At 38.7% G+C, this 22,464-nt stretch overlaps 1 protein-coding gene across 1 annotated transcript in view; it reads left to right on the top strand.

The window, feature by feature from the left end:
* The first annotated feature begins 1,898 nt into the window (after positions 1 to 1,898).
* The window catches only part of LOC117326417 (phosphatidylinositol-glycan-specific phospholipase D-like), a 35,928-nt gene continuing 15,362 nt past the window's right edge, over positions 1,899 to 22,464 (top strand). Inside the window, exons 1-15 of the mRNA XM_033883166.1 lie at positions 1,899 to 1,995; positions 2,956 to 3,014; positions 3,390 to 3,468; positions 3,739 to 3,836; positions 5,428 to 5,538; positions 7,967 to 8,015; positions 8,178 to 8,241; positions 10,008 to 10,115; positions 10,832 to 10,859; positions 11,603 to 11,742; positions 11,892 to 12,087; positions 19,030 to 19,190; positions 20,511 to 20,623; positions 20,843 to 20,934; positions 22,155 to 22,268. Coding sequence (XP_033739057.1) covers positions 1,899 to 1,995; positions 2,956 to 3,014; positions 3,390 to 3,468; positions 3,739 to 3,836; positions 5,428 to 5,538; positions 7,967 to 8,015; positions 8,178 to 8,241; positions 10,008 to 10,115; positions 10,832 to 10,859; positions 11,603 to 11,742; positions 11,892 to 12,087; positions 19,030 to 19,190; positions 20,511 to 20,623; positions 20,843 to 20,934; positions 22,155 to 22,268 — 1,509 coding nt within the window. The remainder of the gene's footprint in view (positions 1,996 to 2,955; positions 3,015 to 3,389; positions 3,469 to 3,738; positions 3,837 to 5,427; positions 5,539 to 7,966; positions 8,016 to 8,177; positions 8,242 to 10,007; positions 10,116 to 10,831; positions 10,860 to 11,602; positions 11,743 to 11,891; positions 12,088 to 19,029; positions 19,191 to 20,510; positions 20,624 to 20,842; positions 20,935 to 22,154; positions 22,269 to 22,464) is intronic.

The following is a 22,464-nucleotide window of genomic DNA, read 5'->3' as shown; positions in this document are numbered from 1 at the left end:
ATCGGGGGAGTGTAGTTATCGGGGGAGTGTAGTTACCGGGGGAGTGTAGTTATCGGGGGGAGTGTAGTTATCGGGGGAGTGTAGTTATCGGAGTGTAGTTATCGGGGGAGTGTAGTTATCGGAGGAGTGTAGTTCTTGGGGGAGTGTAGTTATCGGGGGAGTGTAGTTATTGGGGGAGTGTAGTTATTGGGGGAGCGTAGTTATTGGGGGAGTATAGTTATTGGGGGAGTGTAGTTATTGGGGGAGTGTAGTTATTGGGGGAGTATAGTTATTGGGGGAGTGTAGTTATTGGGGGAGCGTAGTTATTGGGGGAGTGTAGTTATTGGGGGAGTGTAGTTATTGGGGGAGTATAGTTATTGGGGGAGTGTAGTTATTGGGGGAGTGTAGTTATTGGGGGAGCGTAGTTATTGGGGGAGTGTAGTTATCGGGGGAGTGTAGTTATCGGGGGAGTGTAGTTATTGGGGGAGTGTAGTTATCGGGAGAGTGTAGTTATCGGGGGAGTGTAGTTATCGGGGGAGTGTAGTTATCGGAGGAGTGTAGTTCTTGGGGGAGTGTAGTTATCGGGGGAGTGTAGTTATTGGGGGAGTGTAGTTATTGGGGGAGTGTAGTTATCGGAGGAGTGTAGTTATTGGGGGAGTGTAGTTATTGGGGGAGTGTAGTTATTGGGGGAGTGTAGTTATCGGGGGAGTGTAGTTATCGGGGGAGTGTAGTTATTGGGGGAGCGTAGTTATTGGGGGAGTATAGTTATCGGGGTGTAGTTATCGGGATGTAGTTATCGGAGGAGAGTAGTTATCGGAGTTTAGCTTCTGAATACAATATACTTCATCACAAAGAACTGGATATGGAGGCCATGTTTAATTCGTTGTTTCCTGTGTTGACATTCAATTCTGAAGTCGATGGTACTTTTTATTTTACTTTTCAATGAATTGATTTTGATATTTATTAAAAAAAAAATGGGTACCATAATGTGATGTTACCGAGTCAAGCAAATTCAAAGAAGAAGCATACAACTGAGTTTCTTAAAATAGTGTTGGAATGCAACGACATTATTTATAATCTGATAGAAGGGGAATAACTCCCATATATTATCTACCAGTCGGACGGGAGACTACCGTAGTATCAGAGACGTGTATATCGCGTGATATACACGTCTCTGGTTTAATCGATTCGTGACAAATGAAAACACGCGTATAAACACATACATGTACAGTAATTGAGTAGTAATTGAGTGGTAATAACGGCAGTTCAGACAAGTATAAAATTTAATTGTCGAATTTTCGAGACAATCTGCCCCTTTATCAAGATACAAGTAATTACAAACGATCACGTATTTCTTTCGGTGAACGTTTCGTTATGTTACTTTAAAAAGTTTGTACGGGCCGGGAGATTAGCACGAAATCCAAAAAAGATTTCAGACTCAAAGTCGTGAGGTCGCTAGCTTGTCCAGAGACCCATATACTATTTAGTATATAGGTATCTGGCTTGTCTTTTAAATCTACCCATCGTCATCAGCCGTCATCGCTAAAAACTGAATAGTAAAATAACGTCAAAGCCAATTCATACTAAAAAATAAAACTAAATTTTCGGTTTTCAGTTTTGTCTAGATTGCTATTATTCTTTCCGTGGGAGAGATCGATATGCCATATTTCCCGTAATTTGGTTAATTTATTTTCACTTTCTGATTGCAGATTTTTTTTTATTGTCACTATCACTATTTTTCCTACGAGAAGAAGGTTAATTACTGTTGATAGTTTACAGTTTGTTTATATTTGATTAGGCCTAGTTTAAAGTTTGTTTCTATTTGATTAGGCCTATATAATCAGAGACATCTTAGGAGACCAAGGCTGTTCTCGGCTTTACCACATGACTGTCACGTGATAGAAAAAAATATGGACAAAATGGCGGTGTGCTGTCAGTTTTCGTTTTCACTGTTATCGTTACTGTCATTTCTGGTGTATGCGAACGGCTGTGGAATAACAACACACATTGTCATTTGTAAGTACACTTGACACTTATCATAGGTTTCAAGGGTACTGTATCTGGTAAAATTTGCTGTGTAATGCTTATGATGCATAGATCATCGACAGATGCACACACATGTACAGCTAGGCCCCCTGGTCGGCCGAAACTGTCAAAAGTTTCTCGCCGTAATGAATCTGTAACGTTGTTGGGGTAACGTTGTTTATGCATATTTTGAATTCACGTCTTATGACCTATGCATAATACAGCAAATTTTCCTAGATCCGAGATACAGTAAATGGGTAACCGAGGTAGCTAGTTTCTCCTAAGTGAATGAAGGAAATCGACTCTATCTCTCTATACATGTTTTAGCTTTGTACAATTTACTTATATAAAAAGTAACACATACCTTTTACCAAAAGTAGTTCTTTTCTAACGATAAGTACGGTAATTTGAGTCCAGCATCTGAGGTATCAAGTGGGCATATATATATATATGTGTAGACGATGCTGGATTTTTTTTTATATTTATAAATAGAAACAAGCTCCTGCAATTGTACCAGATCTACTAACCCATTGCTACTGTTTTGTCTTACCGACTACAGTCAGTGTCCTGTTAGCATAGAGCTACTCTGAAAAATATTAAAATCTATACAAAATTTGTATATTAAAAAAAATCTACGTAAATTTTTAATTAAAATGATCTTTATCATGCCATGCCATTAAATTCTCTTAAGGTAACACTGTATGACATGGGTAAAAGGAAATTCTCATGAACTACAAATATCGTGTCTGAATGTTTAATAGGCTTGTATCATGAATTAAGATTCTGTCAACGTCGACGTTATACTATATCAGGTTGAAATAATGTACATGAAGTGCAGAATAAGTAGGTGTGAGAAGAAAGCTGATATTTGAAGGTGGGGCACTATAGTTCTCAACTAATGTAGTCATCAATATTTCTTAAAAATTGAATTCTGACAAAATTGTGTTACAGCTGAAAGAGCAAAGGAACACTTTGGTAACATAAGTCCAACACATGTTGATTACAAAAAGGTTTGTATTTTTCTATGTGTATTAATATAATTCTCTTCAGATTGTGTTTTATAGTAATTAATCCCTTCTTAAATATACATATGTCTGAGCATTAAAGGTGTTGTATCTTTTCCCATTTTGTGATTAAAGAAAAAAAAAAAACCTTTCTCATTTATTTGAAAAAGTAAAACCTTTGATGGTTGTATGTCTTTCAAAACAAATTGAGAAGTTATATCCTAGACAAAAGTTTATCGTAAACCTGAGTAGGGAAGATGGACAGGTAGCATATAGATATGTACTACCTATAACATATCATTATTTATCAATTTACTGCAAAACAGTTTTTCCTGAGTTATTTCTGAATGTACAGGAATCTGAACAAGTGTCCAATTTCAGATAATAGCCAAACATCATGATGCTTTCATGGCTGGGAGTCCCTACCCCGATGCTTTCTTCAGCTCACTTTGTGATAAAGGTGGATATAATGCTATTTAGTATCTTCAGTTTTTACGATGTTAAGATTTACACCGATATGGTATTCTATTGGAAGGGAATGTTATTACCTGTACTTTGTTTACATCATCGTACATAATCTTACTCATTTAACACAAAATAAATAAAAAATTTTGTAATGTGTTTATGTGCACCATCTACACGTTGTAAGTTATGATGTTAATTGTCATCAGATTACTAATTCACAGAATGGGTTTGATTGAATCATACAGAAAAACATCCTTTGTTATAGGAAATTACCACAATGTTTCTGAGGACACTCACTGGTCTGGTTTCCTTAACGCCACAATCAACCATATCAGGAATCACTATCCTCAACCCTGGGACACGGTAGGTGTCACTATCCTCAACCCTGGGACATGGTAGGTATCACTAACCTCAACCCTGGGACATGGTAGGTGTCACTATCCTCAACCCTGGGACACAGTATGTATCACTATCCTCAACCCTTAGACACGGTAGGTATCTTTAAACTCCACCCTGGGACATGGTAGGTATCACGGTAACCTCAACCCTGGGACACGGTAGGTATCACTATCCTCAACCCTGGGACACGGTAGGTATCACTATCCTCAACCCTGGGACACGGTAGGTGTCACTAACCTCAACCCTGGGACACGGTAGGTATCACAGTAACCTCAACCCTGGGACATGGTAGGTATCACTATCCTCAACCCTGGGACACGGTAGGTATCACAGTAACCTCAACCCTGGGACACGGTAGGTATCACTATCCTCAACCCTGGGACACGGTAGGTATCACTATCCTCAACCCTGGGACATGGTAGGTGTCACGGTAACCTTGACCCTGGGACATGGTAGGTATCACTAACCTCAACCCTGGGCCACAGTATGTATCACGGTAACCTCAACCCTGGGACACGGTAGGTATCACTATCCTCAACCCTGGGACATGGTAGGTATCACTAACCTCAACCCTGGGACACGGTAGGTATCACTATCCTAAACCCTGGGACACGGTAGGTATCACTATCCTCAACCCTGGGACACGGTAGGTGTCACGATAACCTCAACCCTGGGACACGGTAGGTATCACTAACCTCAACCCTGGGACACGGTAGGTATCACAGTAACCTCAACCCTGGGACACGGTAGGTATCACTAACCTCAACCCTGGGACACGGTAGGTGTCACGATAACCTCAACCATGGGACACGGTAGGTATCACTAACCTCAACCCTGGGACACGGTAGGTATCATGGTAACCTCAACCCTGGGACATGGTAGGTATCACGGTAACCTCAACCCTGGGACACGGTAGGTGTCACTATCCTCAACCCTGGGACATGGTAGGTATCACGGTAACCTCAACCCTGGGACACGGTAGGTATCACGGTAACCTCAACCCTGGGACACGGTAGGTATCACTATCCTCAACCCTTGGCCACGGTAGGTATCACGGTAACCTCAACCCTGGGACACGGTAGGTATCACTATCCTCAACCCTGGGACACGGTAGGTGTCACTAACCTCAACCCTGGGACACGGTAGGTATCACAGTAACCTCAACCCTGGGACATGGTAGGTATCACTAACCTCAACCCTGGGACACGGTAGGTATCACTAACCTCAACCCTGGGACATGGTAATTGTCACCATTCTGGGACACTACAGCATAACTTGAAATAATGTTGTAAAAGATATGACATACCATTACAATTAATACAGATCAGCACGATCGGACTTAACAAAATGTGGAGATTCAGTGTGTATACTGATATAATTATTTTCTGTCGTCAAGAATTTCTAGGAGAGCTGTTTTGGTCACAAAGTCCTTATGACTCAATTTAATCATATTAGACACTAATTCTAGACATTGTAGATGATACTGTCTGACAGTTATGTAGAGTTATGGCCCCTTACTGATTTAAAACTGACACTTACCTTGTTTATGTTACAGGCCACAGAGAAACTAGTGGCATTTATGTTTGGATTTGTGTCCCACCAAGTGGCTGACATTGTGTGGCACAGTCTGGGTGTGGACCAAGGCTTTATTACTACAATGGGTATGGTAAGTAGGCTTACTGATAGGTATGGTCAATGGGTATAGTAAGTAGGTTTACTGATGATAGGTATGGTCAATGGGTATGGTAAGTAGGTTTACCGATGATGAATATGGTCAATGGGTATGGTAAGTAGGTTTACTGATAGGTATGGTCAATGGGTATGGTAAGTAGGATTTACTGATGATAGGTATGGTCAATGGGTATGGTCAATGGGTATGGTAAATAGGTTTACTGATGATAGGTATGGTCAATGAGTATGGTAAATAGGTTTACTGATAGGTATGGTCAATGGGTATGGTAAAAAGGTTTACTGATGATAGGTATGGTCAATGGGTATGGTAAGTATGTTTACTGATGATGGATATGGTCAATGGGTATGGTAAGTTAGGTTTACTGATAGGTATGGTCAATGGGTATGGTAAGTAGGATTTACTGATGATAGGTATGGTCAATGGGTATGGTAAGTAGGTTTTCTGATAGGTATGGTCTATGGGTATGGTAAGTAGGTTTACTGATGATAGGTATGATCAATGTGTATGGTAAGTAGGTTTACTGATGATAGGTATGGTCAATGGGTATAGTATGTAGGTTTACTGATAGGTATGGTCAATGGGTATGGTAAGTAGGTTTACTGATGATAGGTATGGTCAATGGGTATAGTATGTAGGTTTACTGATAGGTATGGTCAATGGGTATGGTAAGTATGTTTACTGATGATGGATATGGTCAATGGGTATAGTAAGTAGGCTTACTGATAGGTATGGTCAATGGGTATGGTAAGTATGTTTACTGATGATAGGTATGGTCAATGGGTATGGTAAGTAGGTTTACTGATGATAGGTATGGTCAATGGGTATGGTAAGTAGGTTTACTGATAGGTATGGTCAATGGGTATGGTAAGTAGGTTTACTGATAGGTATGGTCAATGGGTATGGTAAGTAGGTTTACTGATAGGTATGGTCAATGGGTATGGTAAGTAGGTTTACTGATGATGGGTATGGTCAATGGGTATAGTAAGTAGGTTTACTGATAGGTATGGTCAATGGGTATGGTAAGTATGTTTACTGATGATAGGTATGGTCAATGAGTATGGTAAGTAGGTTTACTGATGATAGGTATGGTCAATGGGTATGGTAAGTAGGTTTACTGATAGGTATGGTCAATGGGTATGGTAAGTAGGTTTACTGATAGGTATGGTCAATGGGTATGGTAAGTAGGTTTACTGATAGGTATGGTCAATGGGTATGGTTAGTAGGTTTACTGATGATGGGTATGGTCAATGGGTATGGTAAGTAGGTTTACTGATGATGGATATGGTCAATGGGTATGGTAAGTAGGTTTACTGATAGGTATGGTCAATGGGTATGGTAAGTAGGTTTACTGATAGATATGGTCAATGGGTATGGTAAGTAGGCTTACTGATAGGTATGGTCAATGGGTATGGTAAGTAGGTTTACTGATAGGTATGGTCAATGGGTATGGTAAGTAGGTTTACTGATGATAGGTATGGTCAATGAGTATGGTAAGTAGGTTTACTGATAGGTATGGTCAATGAGTATGGTAAGTAGGTTTACTGATAGGTATGGTCAATGAGTATGGTAAGTAGGTTTACTGATGATAGGTATGGTCAATGAGTATGGTAAGTAGGTTTACTGATGGTAGGTATGGTCAATGACAGCTGTTAAATATAGAGGCAGAAACTTCTATTTTTAGGTCATCTGACCGTCCATAAACTTTTCACATTTCAATCTTCTTCTCAAGTTCCACTAGTGCTATTGAGCTGAAACTTGCCTGAAATGATCCTGATATGATCCCGACCAAGTGTTGTTATTTTTCGGGTCTGTCTGAAATCCAAGATGGCCGTCATAGCCACCATCTTGAGCTGGAAATTGGTGAGGATGTTAAGGAAGGAGGGCCAACAAAGTGTTGTTATTTTTCGGCCTCGTAAAAACATTTTGTAACATGATTGTGCAATCATGGTTTTCCTGAACAATGCCTATTTCAAACTTCTTCTCAAATTCCACCATTGGGATTCAGCTCTAACTTACCAAAAATTATCTGGTCCAGACCAAGTGTTGTATTTATTGGGTCGGTCAAAAATCCAAGATTGCCAACAGTGCCACTATATACTTGCTACAGAGAATACATACTACAATAATATAAGGGTCTTTAATTTAGAGTCAGATGACCGTTAAGGCCCTTGGGCCTTTTGTCTTGGGGAGATTTCATGCCTTAGAAAATTAACCACATTACCATCTTATTCCCTAAAACAACTTACAAATACATCTATATTACAATTTCACGATATGAGATATCACATCATTATGTACACCATACGAGGACAAGATATGAGATATCACATGATTATGTAAACTATACGAGGACAAGATATGAGAACTCGCATGACATTTTATTGTTATCTTTTTTTTTTAGGAAAACTTCCATGGCTCCTACACCAATGCTCATGCTGCTGCAGATTTTGGTAAGTGTCCATGGAAACAGGTGTTCGTAGGACAGTGATAATGAGGGATAGGAAGGTTTAAGATTTGTCAGAGAATGAGGGCTGATAAAGCCCAGGGAAGAATTTTCTCATTGAATGTATATTTTGAATATAAAATTTGTTTATTATCATTAACATTTTCAGGTGGCGACGTGATGAGCCTGTTTGACATGGATGTTTCTATGTTCATGGACCCCCTCAAGGAATGGTATGTAAATAATGATCAATATCCAAGATAAAAATCTTTCCCAGAGTTCATACTTTATACTTTTGAACACAGGCAACTTCTTACAAAAATCAGATTAAGCAACCATATTTCAGAGATTGAGACTGGTAGATATCAAAAGATCCCTCGACAAATTTGATTATGTAAAAATTGTAACGCACTTGAAGATGAGGTTCACTTTGTTTTCCACTGCATTTTCAACTCTTCCCCTAGGAAAAAGTTTTTTGAAAAATCTAAAATAAATACAAGTCTACCCGATAAACAAAATTTATATACCGGTATGTTATTGTCGTCTAATGAACCACAGATTTTGTGCGATATTATCCTCTTCATTGAAAAATCTTTTGAACTGAGGAAAGTAGACTCACAATGTTAAGTATATGTTCAATAACAAATGTATGTGTATTCAATGATATCTAATATACATCACTGATATATTATATTTGTTTGTTTGTCTATTTGGTTACATTGTTTGCATTTCAATCCATGATGTGTTTTATTTGGATGTAAAATGCAATAAGTTGAATTGAATATATAAAGAGACACTTGGGGCTAAGGCTTCACCAACATATAAATCAAGAAGCTAGAGATTTATTATTTTGTTACATTGTGAGTGTTGAATCCTTATTGTACTAGTATAGTATTCTTGTCATTACTGTGTGAGATATTTCTATCTAATGTTAAAATACTTTCTATATAAATAGTATGTAATTGTTTTGTTATATTTTTCTCTGTAATTCATTTCTTTATAAGTTATATATTGTTTTGTCATATGTAAATTATGCATGAATTACTGATTTGATCTGAGAGTTTTATGACAGGTATTTTGATCTGAGTGTTTAGTGACAGGTAATGTGATCTGAGTGTTTTGTGACAGGTAAAGTGATCTGAGTGTTTTATGACAGATATTTTGATCTGAGTGTTTTATGACAGATATTGTGATCTATGTGTTTTATGACAGGTATTTTGATCTGAGTGTTTTGTGACAGGTATTGTGATCTGAGTGTTTTGTGACAGGTATTTTGATCTGAGTGTTTTTGTGACAGGTATTTTGATCTGAGTGTTTTATGACAGGTATTGTGATCTGAGTGTTTTGTGACAGGTATCGTAATCTGAGTGTTTTGTGACAGGTATCTTGATCTGAGTGTTTAGTGACAGGTATTGTGATCTGAGTGTTTTGTGGCAGGTTAGTGATCTGAGTGTTTTATAACAGGTATTTTGATCTGAGTGTTTTGTGACAGGTATTGTGATCTGAGTGTTTTGTGACAGGTATTGTGATCTGAGTGTTTTGTGACAGGTATTGTGATCTGAGTGTTTTATGATAGGTATTGTGATCTTGAGTGTTTTATGACAGGTATAGTGATCTGATTGTTTTATGACAGGTATTGTGATCTAAGTGTTTTGTGACAGGTATTTTGATCTGAGTGTTTTGTGACAGGTATTGTGATCTAAGTGTTTTGTGACAGGTATATTGATCTAAGTGTTTTGTGACAGGTATTTTGATCTGAGTGTTTTGTGACAGGTATATTGATCTAAGTGTTTTGTGACAGGTATTGTGATCTAAGTGTTTTGTGACAGGTATTTTGATCTGAGTGTTTTGTGACAGGTATTGTGATCTAAGTGTTTTGTGACAGGTATATTGATCTAAGTGTTTTGTGACAGGTATTTTGATCTGAGTGTTTTGTGACAGGTATATTGATCTAAGTGTTTTGTGACAGTTTTTTTTTTATCTAAGTGTTTTTTGACAGGTATGTACCTGTAGATGACCTGACGATGATTTACCAGGAATTTTACGGTACGACCAGGATCACACGTCCTGTCATAGACAACTGTTCTACTTTACTCCTTGTGGGTGGGTAAGTATCCTAACTTTATACTGTTACTCATATCTCAATTAAATATTAAAGAATATTTCATTTGTTTTTATCACCTTTTAGGCTTGTATATTGCAAAAATGAAACCGAAAATTTTTAACAATTTTGTGAAACTGACATTTGAAAAAGTTGAAGAACATGTATTTCAACATAACAGGGATATTCTGCACAAGTTTCAAATTTCCTGGCCATTCTACAGCTCATTAGAACTCTTTTTAATGACAAAACATTTTATTTTCAGGATATTTTAATTTTGTTATACCCATAGTTTACGGTAATAATTGACTGAGGTATTTAATGACTGTCTCCATCAAAATTAAGGACTGGCTGTAAGTTTGACAGGTATATTATAATTACAGGCTGGCTGTAAGTTTGACAGGTATATTATAATTACAGGCTGGCTGTAAGTTTGACAGGTATATTATAATTACAGACTGGCTGTAAGTTTGACAGGTATATTATAATTACAGGCTGGCTGTCAGTTTGACAGGTACATGTATATTAAAATTACAGGCTGGCTGTAAGTTTGACAGGTATATTATAATTGCAGACTGGCTGTAAGTTTGACAGGTATATTATAATTACAGACTGGCTGTAAGTTTGACAGGTATATTATAATTACAGGCTAGCCCTATGTTTGACAGGTATATTATAGTTACAGACTGGCTGTAAGTTTGACAGGTATATTATAATTACAGGTATGCTGAGATTGTTGGAGGTTCAGAAGTAAGTATCATAATTCATTCTATGTACTCAAAAGTGTTATTTTTCCTCATTTAAGAATAAACATCAATCTGATTAAAATACAGATCATTATAATGTAGTTCATAGTGATGATCTGTTTTTTAATCAGATTATATAAACAGTACAAAATGTTCCTCTCAAAAAGAACCCCCAAAAAACTTTATTAATTCACTTGATCAAAAGAAAAAAATATAATCAATTATAACAGGCACTTTGGTCCTCTTGAAGATTTAGTTGTTGTTAAAAAAAAAGATGAATTACATGTACATGTACTCGGTTTGATTAATTATCCACTGACGAAGTAAATCTTGTTAATTACCTCCCTTCCTACAATGTTATGTGTATTCCCGTATGGCATAAAACTATTGTAATAATCTGACAAGAAAATTATTGCCTTTATCATAGAAGACGCTTAGTTTTCCTTCAAAAACAGTGAAATGCTTTGAGGATAGTGTGAGACTCGTATAACAGACAGGATTATAGTGTTGTCAAAAAGACTTGTCAGTTTGATTATCATCTCGTACAGTTTTAACCTCAGTATACATGTGCTTGACAGAGTGAAGTCATCAAAACTGTTTAGTCATGATTATACAAACATATTACTTCTATAAGTGTATGTAGATTATACAAACATATTACTTCTATAAGTGTATGTAGATTATACAAACATATTACTTCTATAAGTGTATGTAGATTAATTGTTAGTAATATTTATTGTTTGTCAGGCCTATGCTGCAGTGGCCAATACTAGCCCGTTTCTAGTGGATCAGTACCGTGACTACTTCCTGGGTGGGGTAAATGACATGGCAGGTTGGTCAGCTCGACTTTGGAACCGCACCATCCACATGTTGGAGAATGGAACCAGGTATGTAAAGCCTAAAAGATCCTGTGATCAAACAAATTTTCCAGGTTCTAGCCTCCGGAAAATTACACAACTTAACAAGTTTTGTCAATTTTGTTTACCATGTTATGGGTTTGGCCTCACTTGTATCTTGTTATGAAATCTCCTTTCAGCTCATGTATGGTCCCCCACAACCCACTCTACATCAACTGTACAGCTACATCAACGCAGGAATTTTCTAGACTTTCCACCAACAAGGAGAGGAATGGGTTCTTTCGACAGCCTGACCTACTTGGTCTAACACAGGATGACCTTGTTGTGGAGAAGGCCTACAGGGGGATACTTATCAAACCAGGCTACAAGATTAGGGTAAAGTTAGTGGGGGATAGTTATCAAACCAGGCTACAAGATTAGGGTAAACTTAGTGGGGATACTTATCAAACCAGGCTACAAGATTAGGGTAAACTTACAGGGGGATACATATCAAACCAGGCTACAAGATGAGGGTAAACTTACAGGGGATACTTATCAAACCAGGCTACAAGATTAGGGTAAACTTACAGGGGATACTAATCAAACCAGGCTACAAGATTAGGGTAAACTTACAGGGGATAGTTATCAAACCAGGCTACAAGATTAGGGTAAACTTACAGGGGGATACTTATCAAACCAGGCTACAAGATTAGGGTAAACTTACAGGGGGATACTTATCAAACCAGGCTACAAGATTAGGGTAAACTTACAGGGGGATACTTATCAAACCAGGCTACAAGATTAGGGTAAACTTACAGGGGATAGTTATCAAACCAGGCTACAAGATTAGGGTAAACTTACAGGGGATACTTATCAAACCAGGCTACAAGATTAGGGTAAACTTAGTGGGGATACTTATCAAACCAGGCTACAAGATTAGGGTAAACTTAAGTGGGGATAGTTATCAAACCAGGCTACAAGATTAGGGTAAACTTACAGGGGGATACTTATCAAACCAGGCTACAAGATTAGGGTAAACTTAGTGGGGATACTTATCAAACCAGGCTACAAGATTAGGGTAAACTTACAGGGGGATACTTATCAAACCAGGCTACAAGATTAGGGTAAACTTACAGGGGGATACTTATCAAACCAGGCTACAAGATTAGGGTAAACTTACGGGGGGATACTTATCAAACCAGGCTACAAGATTAGGGTAAACTTAGTGGGGGATACTTATCAAACCAGGCTACAAGATTAGGGTAAACTTACTGGGGGATAGTTATCAAACCAGGCTACAAGATTAGGGTAAACTAACAGGGGATACTTATCAAACCAGGCTACAAGATTAGGGTAAACTAACAGGGGATACTTATCAAACCAGGCTACAAGATTAGGGTAAACTTACGGGGGGATAGTTATCAAACCAGGCTACAAGATTAGGGTAAACTTAGTGGGGATACTTATCAAACCAGGCTACAAGATTAGGGTAAACTAACAGGGGATAGTTATCAAACCAGGCTACAAGATTAGGGTAAACTTACAGGGGGATACTTATCAAACCAGGCTACAAGATTAGGGTAAACTTACAGGGGGATACTTATCAAACCAGGCTACAAGATTAGGGTAAACTTACAGGGGGATACTTATCAAACCAGGCTACAAGATTAGGGTAAACTTACAGGGGAATAGTTATCAAACCAGGCTACAAGATTAGGGTAAACTTACAGGGGATACTTATCAAACCAGGCTACAAGATTAGGGTAAACTTAGTGGGGATACTTATCAAACCAGGCTACAAGATTAGGGTAAACTTAAGTGGGGATAGTTATCAAACCAGGCTACAAGATTAGGGTAAACTTACAGGGGGATACTTATCAAACCAGGCTACAAGATTAGGGTAAACTTAGTGGGGATACTTATCAAACCAGGCTACAAGATTAGGGTAAACTTACAGGGGGATACTTATCAAACCAGGCTACAAGATTAGGGTAAACTTACAGGGGGATACTTATCAAACCAGGCTACAAGATTAGGGTAAACTTACAGGGGGGATACTTATCAAACCAGGCTACAAGATTAGGGTAAACTTAGTGGGGATACTTATCAAACCAGGCTACAAGATTAGGGTAAACTTACTGGGGGATAGTTATCAAACCAGGCTACAAGATTAGGGTAAACTTACAGGGGATACTTATCAAACCAGGCTACAAGATTAGGGTAAACTTACAGGGGATACTTATCAAACCAGGCTACAAGATTAGGGTAAACTTACAGGGGGATAGTTATCAAACCAGGCTACAAGATTAGGGTAAACTTAAGGGGGATACTTATCAAACCAGGCTACAAGATTAGGGTAAACTTACAGGGGGATACTTATCAAACCAGGCTACAAGATTAGGGTAAACTTACAGGGGGATACTTATCAAACCAGGCTACAAGATTAGGGTAAACTTAGTGGGGGATAGTTATCAAACCAGGCTACAAGATTAGGGTAAACTTACAGGGGGATACTTATCAAACCAGGCTACAAGATTAGGGTAAACTTACAGGGGGATACTTATCAAACCAGGCTACAAGATTAGGGTAAACTTAGTGGGGATACTTATCAAACCAGGCTACAAGATTAGGGTAAACTTAGTGGGGGATACTTATCAAACCAGGCTACAAGATTAGGGTAAACTTACAGGGGGATACTTATCAAACCAGGCTACAAGATTAGGGTAAACTTAGTGGGGGATAGTTATCAAACCAGGCTACAAGATTAGGGTAAACTTACAGGGGGATACTTATCAAACCAGGCTACAAGATTAGGGTAAACTTACAGGGGGATACTTATCAAACCAGGCTACAAGATTAGGGTAGACTTAGTGGGGGATACTTATCAAACCAGGCTACAAGATTAGGGTAAACTTACAGGGGGATACTTATCAAACCAGGCTACAAGATTAGGGTAAACTTACAGGGGGATAGTTATCAAACCAGGCTACAAGATTAGGGTAAACTTACAGGGGATACTTATCAAACCAGGCTACAAGATTAGGGTAGACTTACGGGGGATACTTATCAAACCAGGCTACAAGATTAGGGTAAACTTACAGGGGATACTTATCAAACCAGGCTACAAGATTAGGGTAAACTTACAGGGGGATACTTATCAAACCAGGCTACAAGATTAGGGTAAACTTACAGGGGGATACTAATCAAACCAGGCTACAAGATTAGGGTAAACTTACAGGGGATACTAATCAAACCAGGCTACAAGATTAGGGTAAACTTACAGGGGGATACTTATCAAACCAGGCTACAAGATTAGGGTAAACTTACAGGGGGATACTTATCAAACCAGGCTACAAGATTAGGGTAAACTTACAGGGGGATACTTATCAAACCAGGCTACAAGATTAGGGTAAACTACAGGGGATACTTATCAAACCAGGCTACAAGATTAGGGTAAACTTACAGGGGGATAGTTATCAAACCAGGCTACAAGATTAGGGTAAACTTACAGGGGGATACTTATCAAACCAGGCTACAAGATTAGGGTAAACTTACAGGGGGATACTTATCAAACCAGGCTACAAGATTAGGGTAAACTTACAGGGGATACTTATCAAACCAGGCTACAAGATTAGGGTAAACTTACAGGGGATACATATCAAACCAGGCTACAAGATTAGGGTAAACTTACAGGGGATACATATCAAACCAGGCTACAAGATTAGGGTAAACTTAGTGGGGATACTTATCAAACCAGGCTACAAGATTAGGGTAAACTTAGTGGGGATACTTATCAAACCAGGCTACAAGATTAGGGTAAACTTACAGGGGATACTTATCAAACCAGGCTACAAGATTAGGGTAAACTTACAGGGGGATACTTATCAAACCAGGCTACAAGATTAGGGTAAACTTACAGGGGAATACATATCAAACCAGGCTACAAGATTAGGGTAAACTTAAAGGGGAATACTTATCAAACCAGGCTACAAGATTAGGGTAAACTTACAGGGGATAGTTATCAAACCAGGCTACAAGATTAGGGTAAACTTACAGGGGGATACTTATCAAACCAGGCTACAAGATTAGGGTAAACTTACAGGGGGATACTTATCAAACCAGGCTACAAGATTAGGGTAAACTTACAGGGGATGGTTATCAAACCAGGCTACAAGATTAGGGTAAACTTATAGGGGATAGTTATCAAACCAGGCTACAATATTAGGGTAAACTTAGTGGGGGATACTTATCAAACCAGGCTACATGATTAGGGTAAACTTACAAAGGGATACTTATCAAACCAGGCTACAAGATTAGGGTAAACTTACAGGGGGATGCTTATCAAACCAGGCTACAAGATTAGGGTAAACTTAGTGGGGGATAGTTATCAAACCAGGCTACAAGATTAGGGTAAACTTACAGGGGGATACTTATCAAACCAGGCTACAAGATTAGGGTAAACTTACATCGGGATAGCTTATCAAACCAGGCTACAAGATTAGGGTAAACTTAGTGGGGGATAGTTATCAAACCAGGCTACAAGATTAGGGTAAACTTAGTGGGGGATAGTTATCAAACCAGGCTACAAGATTAGGGTAAACTTACAGGGGGATACTTATCAAACCAGGCTACAAGATTAGGGTAAACTTAGTGGGGGATAGTTATCAAACCAGGCTACAAGATTAGGGTAAACTTACAGGGGGATACTTATCAAACCAGGCTACAAGATTAGGGTAAACTTACAGGGGGATACTTATCAAACCAGGCTACAAGATTAGGGTAAACTTACAGGGGGATACTTATCAAACCAGGCTACAAGATTAGGGTAAACTTACAGGGGGATACTTATCAAACCAGGCTACAAGATTAGGGTAAACTTACAGGGGATACTTATCCTTATCAAACCAGGCTACAAGATTAGGGTAAACTTACAGGGGATACATATCAAACCAGGCTACAAGATTAGGGTAAACTTACAGGGGGATACTTATCAAACCAGGCTACAAGATTAGGGTAAACTTACAGGGGGATACTTATCAAACCAGGCTACAAGATTAGGGTAAACTTAGTGGGGGATAGTTATCAAACCAGGCTACAAGATTAGGGTAAACTTACAGGGGGATACTTATCAAACCAGGCTACAAGATTAGGGTAAACTTACAGGGGATACATATCAAACCAGGCTACAAGATTAGGGTAAACTTACAGGGGGATACTTATCAAACCAGGCTACAAGATTAGGGTAAACTTACAGGGGATACATATCAAACCAGGCTACAAGATTAGGGTAAACTTAGTGGGGATACTATCAAACTAGGCTACAAGATTAGGGTAAACTTACAGGGGGATACTTATCAAACCAGGCTACAAGATTAGGGTAAACTTACAGGGGGATAGTTATCAAACCAGGCTACAAGATTAGGGTAAACTTACAGGGGGATACTTATCAAACCAGGCTACAAGATTAGGGTAAACTTACAGGGGATACATATCAAACCAGGCTACAAGATTAGGGTAAACTTAGTGGGGATACTAATCAAACTAGGCTACAAGATTAGGGTAAACTTACAGGGGATACTTATCAAACCAGGCTACAAGATTAGGGTAAACTTACAGGGGGATGGTTATCAAACCAGGCTACAAGATTAGGGTAAACTTACAGGGGGATACTTATCAAACCAGGCTACAAGATTAGGGTAAACTTACAGGGGATACATATCAAACCAGGCTACAAGATTAGGGTAAACTTAGTGGGGATACTAATCAAACTAGGCTACAAGATTAGGGTAAACTTACAGGGGATACTTATCAAACCAGGCTACAAGATTAGGGTAAACTTACAGGGGGATGGTTATCAAACCAGGCTACAAGATTAGGGTAAACTTACAGGGGGATACTTATCAAACTAGGCTACAAGATTAGGGTAAACTTAGTGGGGGATACTTATCAAACCAGGCTACAAGATTAGGGTAAACTTACAGGGGGATACTTATCAAACCAGGCTACAAGATTAGGGTAAACTTACAGGGGGATACTTATCAAACCAGGCTACAAGATTAGGGTAAACTTACAGGTGGATACTTATCAAACCAGGCTACAAGATTAGGGTAAACTTACAGGGGATACTTATCAAACCAGGCTACAAGATTAGGGTAAACTTACAGGGGGATACTTATCAAACCAGGCTACAAGATTAGGGTAAACTTACAGGGGGATACTTATCAAAGCAGGCTACAAGATTAGGGTAAACTTACAGGGGGATACTTATCAAACCAGGCTACAAGATTAGGGTAAACTTACAGGGGGATACTTATCAAACCAGGCTACAAGATTAGGGTAAACTTACAGGGGATACTTATCAAACCAGGCTACAAGATTAGGGTAAACTTACAGGGGGATACTTATCAAACCAGGCTACAAGATTAGGGTAAACTTACAGGGGGATACTTATCAAACCAGGCTACAAGATTAGGGTAAACTTACAGGGGATACATATCAAACCAGGCTACAAGATTAGGGTAAACTTACAGGGGGATACTTATCAAACCAGGCTACAAGATTAGGGTAAACTTACAGGGGGATACTTATCAAACCAGGCTACAAGATTAGGGTAAACTTACAGGGGATACTGATCAAACCAGGCTACAAGATTAGGGTAAACTTACAGGGGGATACTTATCAAACCAGGCTACAAGATTAGGGTAAACTTACAGGGGGATACTTATCAAACCAGGCTACAAGATTAGTGTAAACTTACAGGGGATACTAATCAAACCAGGCTACAAGATTAGGGTAAACTTACAGGGGATACTAATCAAACCAGGCTACAAGATTAGGGTAAACTTACAGGGGGTACTTATCAAACCAGGCTACAAGATTAGGGTAAACTTACAGGGGGATACTTATCAAACCAGGCTACAAGATTAGGGTAAACTTACAGGGGGATACTTATCAAACCAGGCTACAAGATTAGGGTAAACTTACAGGGGATACATATCAAACCAGGCTACAAGATTAGGGTAAACTTACAGGGGATGGTTATCAAACCAGGCTACAAGATTAGGGTAAACTTACAGGGGGATACTTATCAAACCAGGCTACAAGATTAGGGTAAACTTACAGGGGGATACATATCAAACCAGGCTACAAGATTAGGGTAAACTTACAGAGGGATACTAATCAAACCAGTCTATAGGCTCTGATGTTCCAAAAACTGCAGCAATATCTGTTAATCCTGTCAGCTAATTAATATACCCATAATGTATCCATGATTTTTATACTTTTTATCTATGTTCCCATTAATGACAGTCAAAATGATATGCAGTGTATCTTGATTAGTCTTTATTAGAAAAAAAGCGAGACACACTACTGGCAAAGAGGAAGAGGATCAGGGAGGAAAAGATGAAATTACTTAAAAAGAAGGAAGCGGAGCTACCAAGAGATAGTCCAAATCAGATGGGCATATACTACACACCCGAGAGATTCTCAAAGTTTGGCTGGTAAACAATTCATAATGATTTTTTTTATTTAAGGTATAGTCTCCCTTACTGTACCTGGGACTCCATAGGAGAATATGTCTGTGTGTCTGTGTGTCCCCTTTATTTTGATATGTATACATATATGTAAATCTGCATAAGAAAGGAATCTCTGGTTTTACTATTTTCCAGAGTTATGGCCCTTTAGAATTTTTTCACCAGATTTGTAGGTTACCTGAGACGAAGTGTCAAGTGACCTTTTCTATTTGCCTTTTGTCCATTGTTGTGTGTCATCCGTTCGTAAACAATTTACATTTTCGACTTTTTCTCAAATATTCTGAAATCTTTAAACCACTTCTTCACATTAACCAAGAAGCCTAGAGACCTGATATTGGGTCTATATCATGCTGGGCATAGGGCTATCAAGATTGTTCAAATGAATGACTTTGACCCTCATTCAAGGTCACAGAGGTCAAATATCCTAAAATCTTCAAACAATTTCTCCTCATTAACCAAGAGGCCTAGAGACCTGATATTGTGCCTATAGCATGCTGGGTTAAAGGACTATCAAGAGTGTTCAAATGAATGCCAATGAATGAACTTGACCTTCATTCAAGGTCGTGGAGTTATAAATGCTAAAACTTTAAAGAGGCCTAGAAACCGGATATTGGGCCTATAGCATGCATAGGTAAAGGGCTCTAACAATGGTTCAAATGAATGAGTATGCCCTTGACCTTCATTTACGGCCACCAGACTCAAATATGCTTAAATCCTTTAAATGTCTTCTGGAGGACCAACACACATAGAAACGATATATTTTGACTGTAGTATGCTGGAGTGAACACATTGACCTCATATTCAAGGTCACAGAAATCAAATCTACCAAATTATATTAAAATTCAGGTGACCTTTAAGGCATGAGGGCATTTTGTTTCTTTGTGTGGTAGATTTAGATTGCAGCTTGGAACAGTGAAAGTACATCTGATGTTACAGCAGATGAGTGTAAATGAACGGATTTCTGATGGATGAATGGAGTTATGGCCCTTTTATATTTAAAAAAATTACTCAAGAATCCTTCTACACAGTGGGGATAGTGCCATACACACACATATATATGTCTCCAATCAACATATGCATTCATTTGGGTCCCTTATGCTGACCCTGTTGTTCACAGCTGTGTAATTCAAAATGAAGCAAAATATAATTTTGTATTCAGATATTTCACATTTCCGTTAACAAAGTAATGGTTGTATGTATGATGACAATAAATTGATCTGTCAAATTGTTACACAGCTAGGTAATTTTCTGAAGGTTGAAATACAATGTTCATGGTATATAATGTAGGTCACTTGCTGTTGGTGACCTTAACGGAGACGATAACGATGACTTGGTGGTGGGGGCCCCAGGATACTCGGGAGGAGGTAGTCCTGACCAGGGCAGGGTTTATATTTTATATGGTAAGTAACCAGTCTTTACCATGTCTCAGACTTATGTTTATGTAAGATATACAATGTATTGTAAGTCTGAGATCACAATTAATTTCATATTATTATTGAGAGTTGTCTTCTCCTGCTTCTCAAAGCAGGTAAAACATTTACACAAATGTGTTTAAAGTGAGAAAACAAATTCCCTGCTCTTGATCCATGTGTTAATTTGTGATAATGTTTGATTGACAGGGTCAGACAATGGATTACCTGTTGCTAAAGGAGCCTACTATCTACTTAACATGAATAACCAAACCAACTGTACCCTTCACGGTCCTCCAGAGGTAACTAATATATATTCTAACACGATTCGTTTGCAACGCGTGTTTTGATTGGTTACAGACCATGTTCTAATCTGCGATAGAACCATGATCAATCGTGTTTAGCCACACCCCGTTTCTAGTCAAAACAATATGGCATCAAGTTCCAAGCGGACTGACCAATCAGAAAGAAGCTTTCAAAGTCGATCAATTGGCCACGCCCATACTGACGAGACTTTCATCTGTATGTTGACGAAGCGGCGTGTTTGGATTGTTGTGAAAGTCCTGTTACCGAAGATTTAATGACATATTTGGATTTACTCTGCAGTATGCATAGTGATATGTACATGAGAGAAAAGGCCCAGCAAGGCTCTGATATTGTCATCCTTGTATATTAAGTTTATCTGTAACTAGCCAGCCAGGCTATAGAGTGAGAAAAAGGCCCAACAGGGCTAGATTGTCATCCTTGTATCTTAAGTTTATCTTTAACTAGTCAGGCTATAGAGAGAGAAAAAGGCCTAACAGGGCTAGATTGTCATCCTTGTGTATTAAGTTTATCTAAAATTATCCAGTGGATTCAGAGAAAAGGGGCCCAGCAAGGCTAGATTGTCATCCTTGTATATTAAGTTTATCTATAACTAGCCAGCCAGGCGATAGAGAGAGAAAGAAGGCACAACAGGGCTAAATTGTCATCCTTAGTACATTGTTTTTTGTGGCTATACTGGCGATTAGAACATGAAATTTGGTTTAAACTCCCGACCTATCAGTCTCAAAACAACATACTATCCCCTAAACAGTCCCCAGGGTCCTCCACAGGTAACTAATATACAACAGTCCCCAGGGTCCTCTACAGGTAACTAATATACAACAGTCCCCAGGGTCCTCTACAGGTAACTAATATACAACAGTCCCCAGGGTCCTCCACAGGTAACTAATATACAACAGTCCCCAGGGTCCTCCACAGGTAACTTATATACAACAGTCCCGAGGGTCCTCCACAGGTAACTAATATACAACAGTCCCCAGGGTCCTCTACAGGTAACTAATATACAACAGTCCCCAGGGTCCTCCACAGGTAACTTATGTAGAACACTTCCCAGGGCAATATACAAAGTACCATGTGGCCCTCCACAGGTAATATTTTTTGAGATACCTGTCATATATTTCCACACTAATTCCAGTTTGGTACATCCATACCTGTAATGGACACCTGATGTTCTGTGACACCTGTTGTATATTTCCAGGCCCAGTCCCTATTTGGTACGTCTGTGGCCGTTTTGGATATTAACCAGGATGGAAACCTAGATGTAGCTGTAGGAGCTCCAGCCTTCAGGAACCATGGACAGCTTGACTACAATGTAAGACTTGAGTTGTTGTTTTCTTTAATATATAAGACTTGAGTTCTAGTATTCTTTAATATAGAAGACTTCAGTTCTAGTATTCTTTAATAAATAAGACATGAGTTCTAGTACTCTTTACAATATAAGACTTTAGTTAAGTATTCTTTTATATATAAGGCTTTAGTTCCAGTGTACTACATTGTATGACTTCTGT

The sequence above is a fragment of the Pecten maximus genome, chromosome 4 (genome assembly GCF_902652985.1).
Source record: "Pecten maximus chromosome 4, xPecMax1.1, whole genome shotgun sequence".
Taxonomy (NCBI): Eukaryota; Metazoa; Mollusca; class Bivalvia; order Pectinida; family Pectinidae; genus Pecten; species Pecten maximus.
This window is presented reverse-complemented; position numbering and strand designations above follow the sequence as displayed.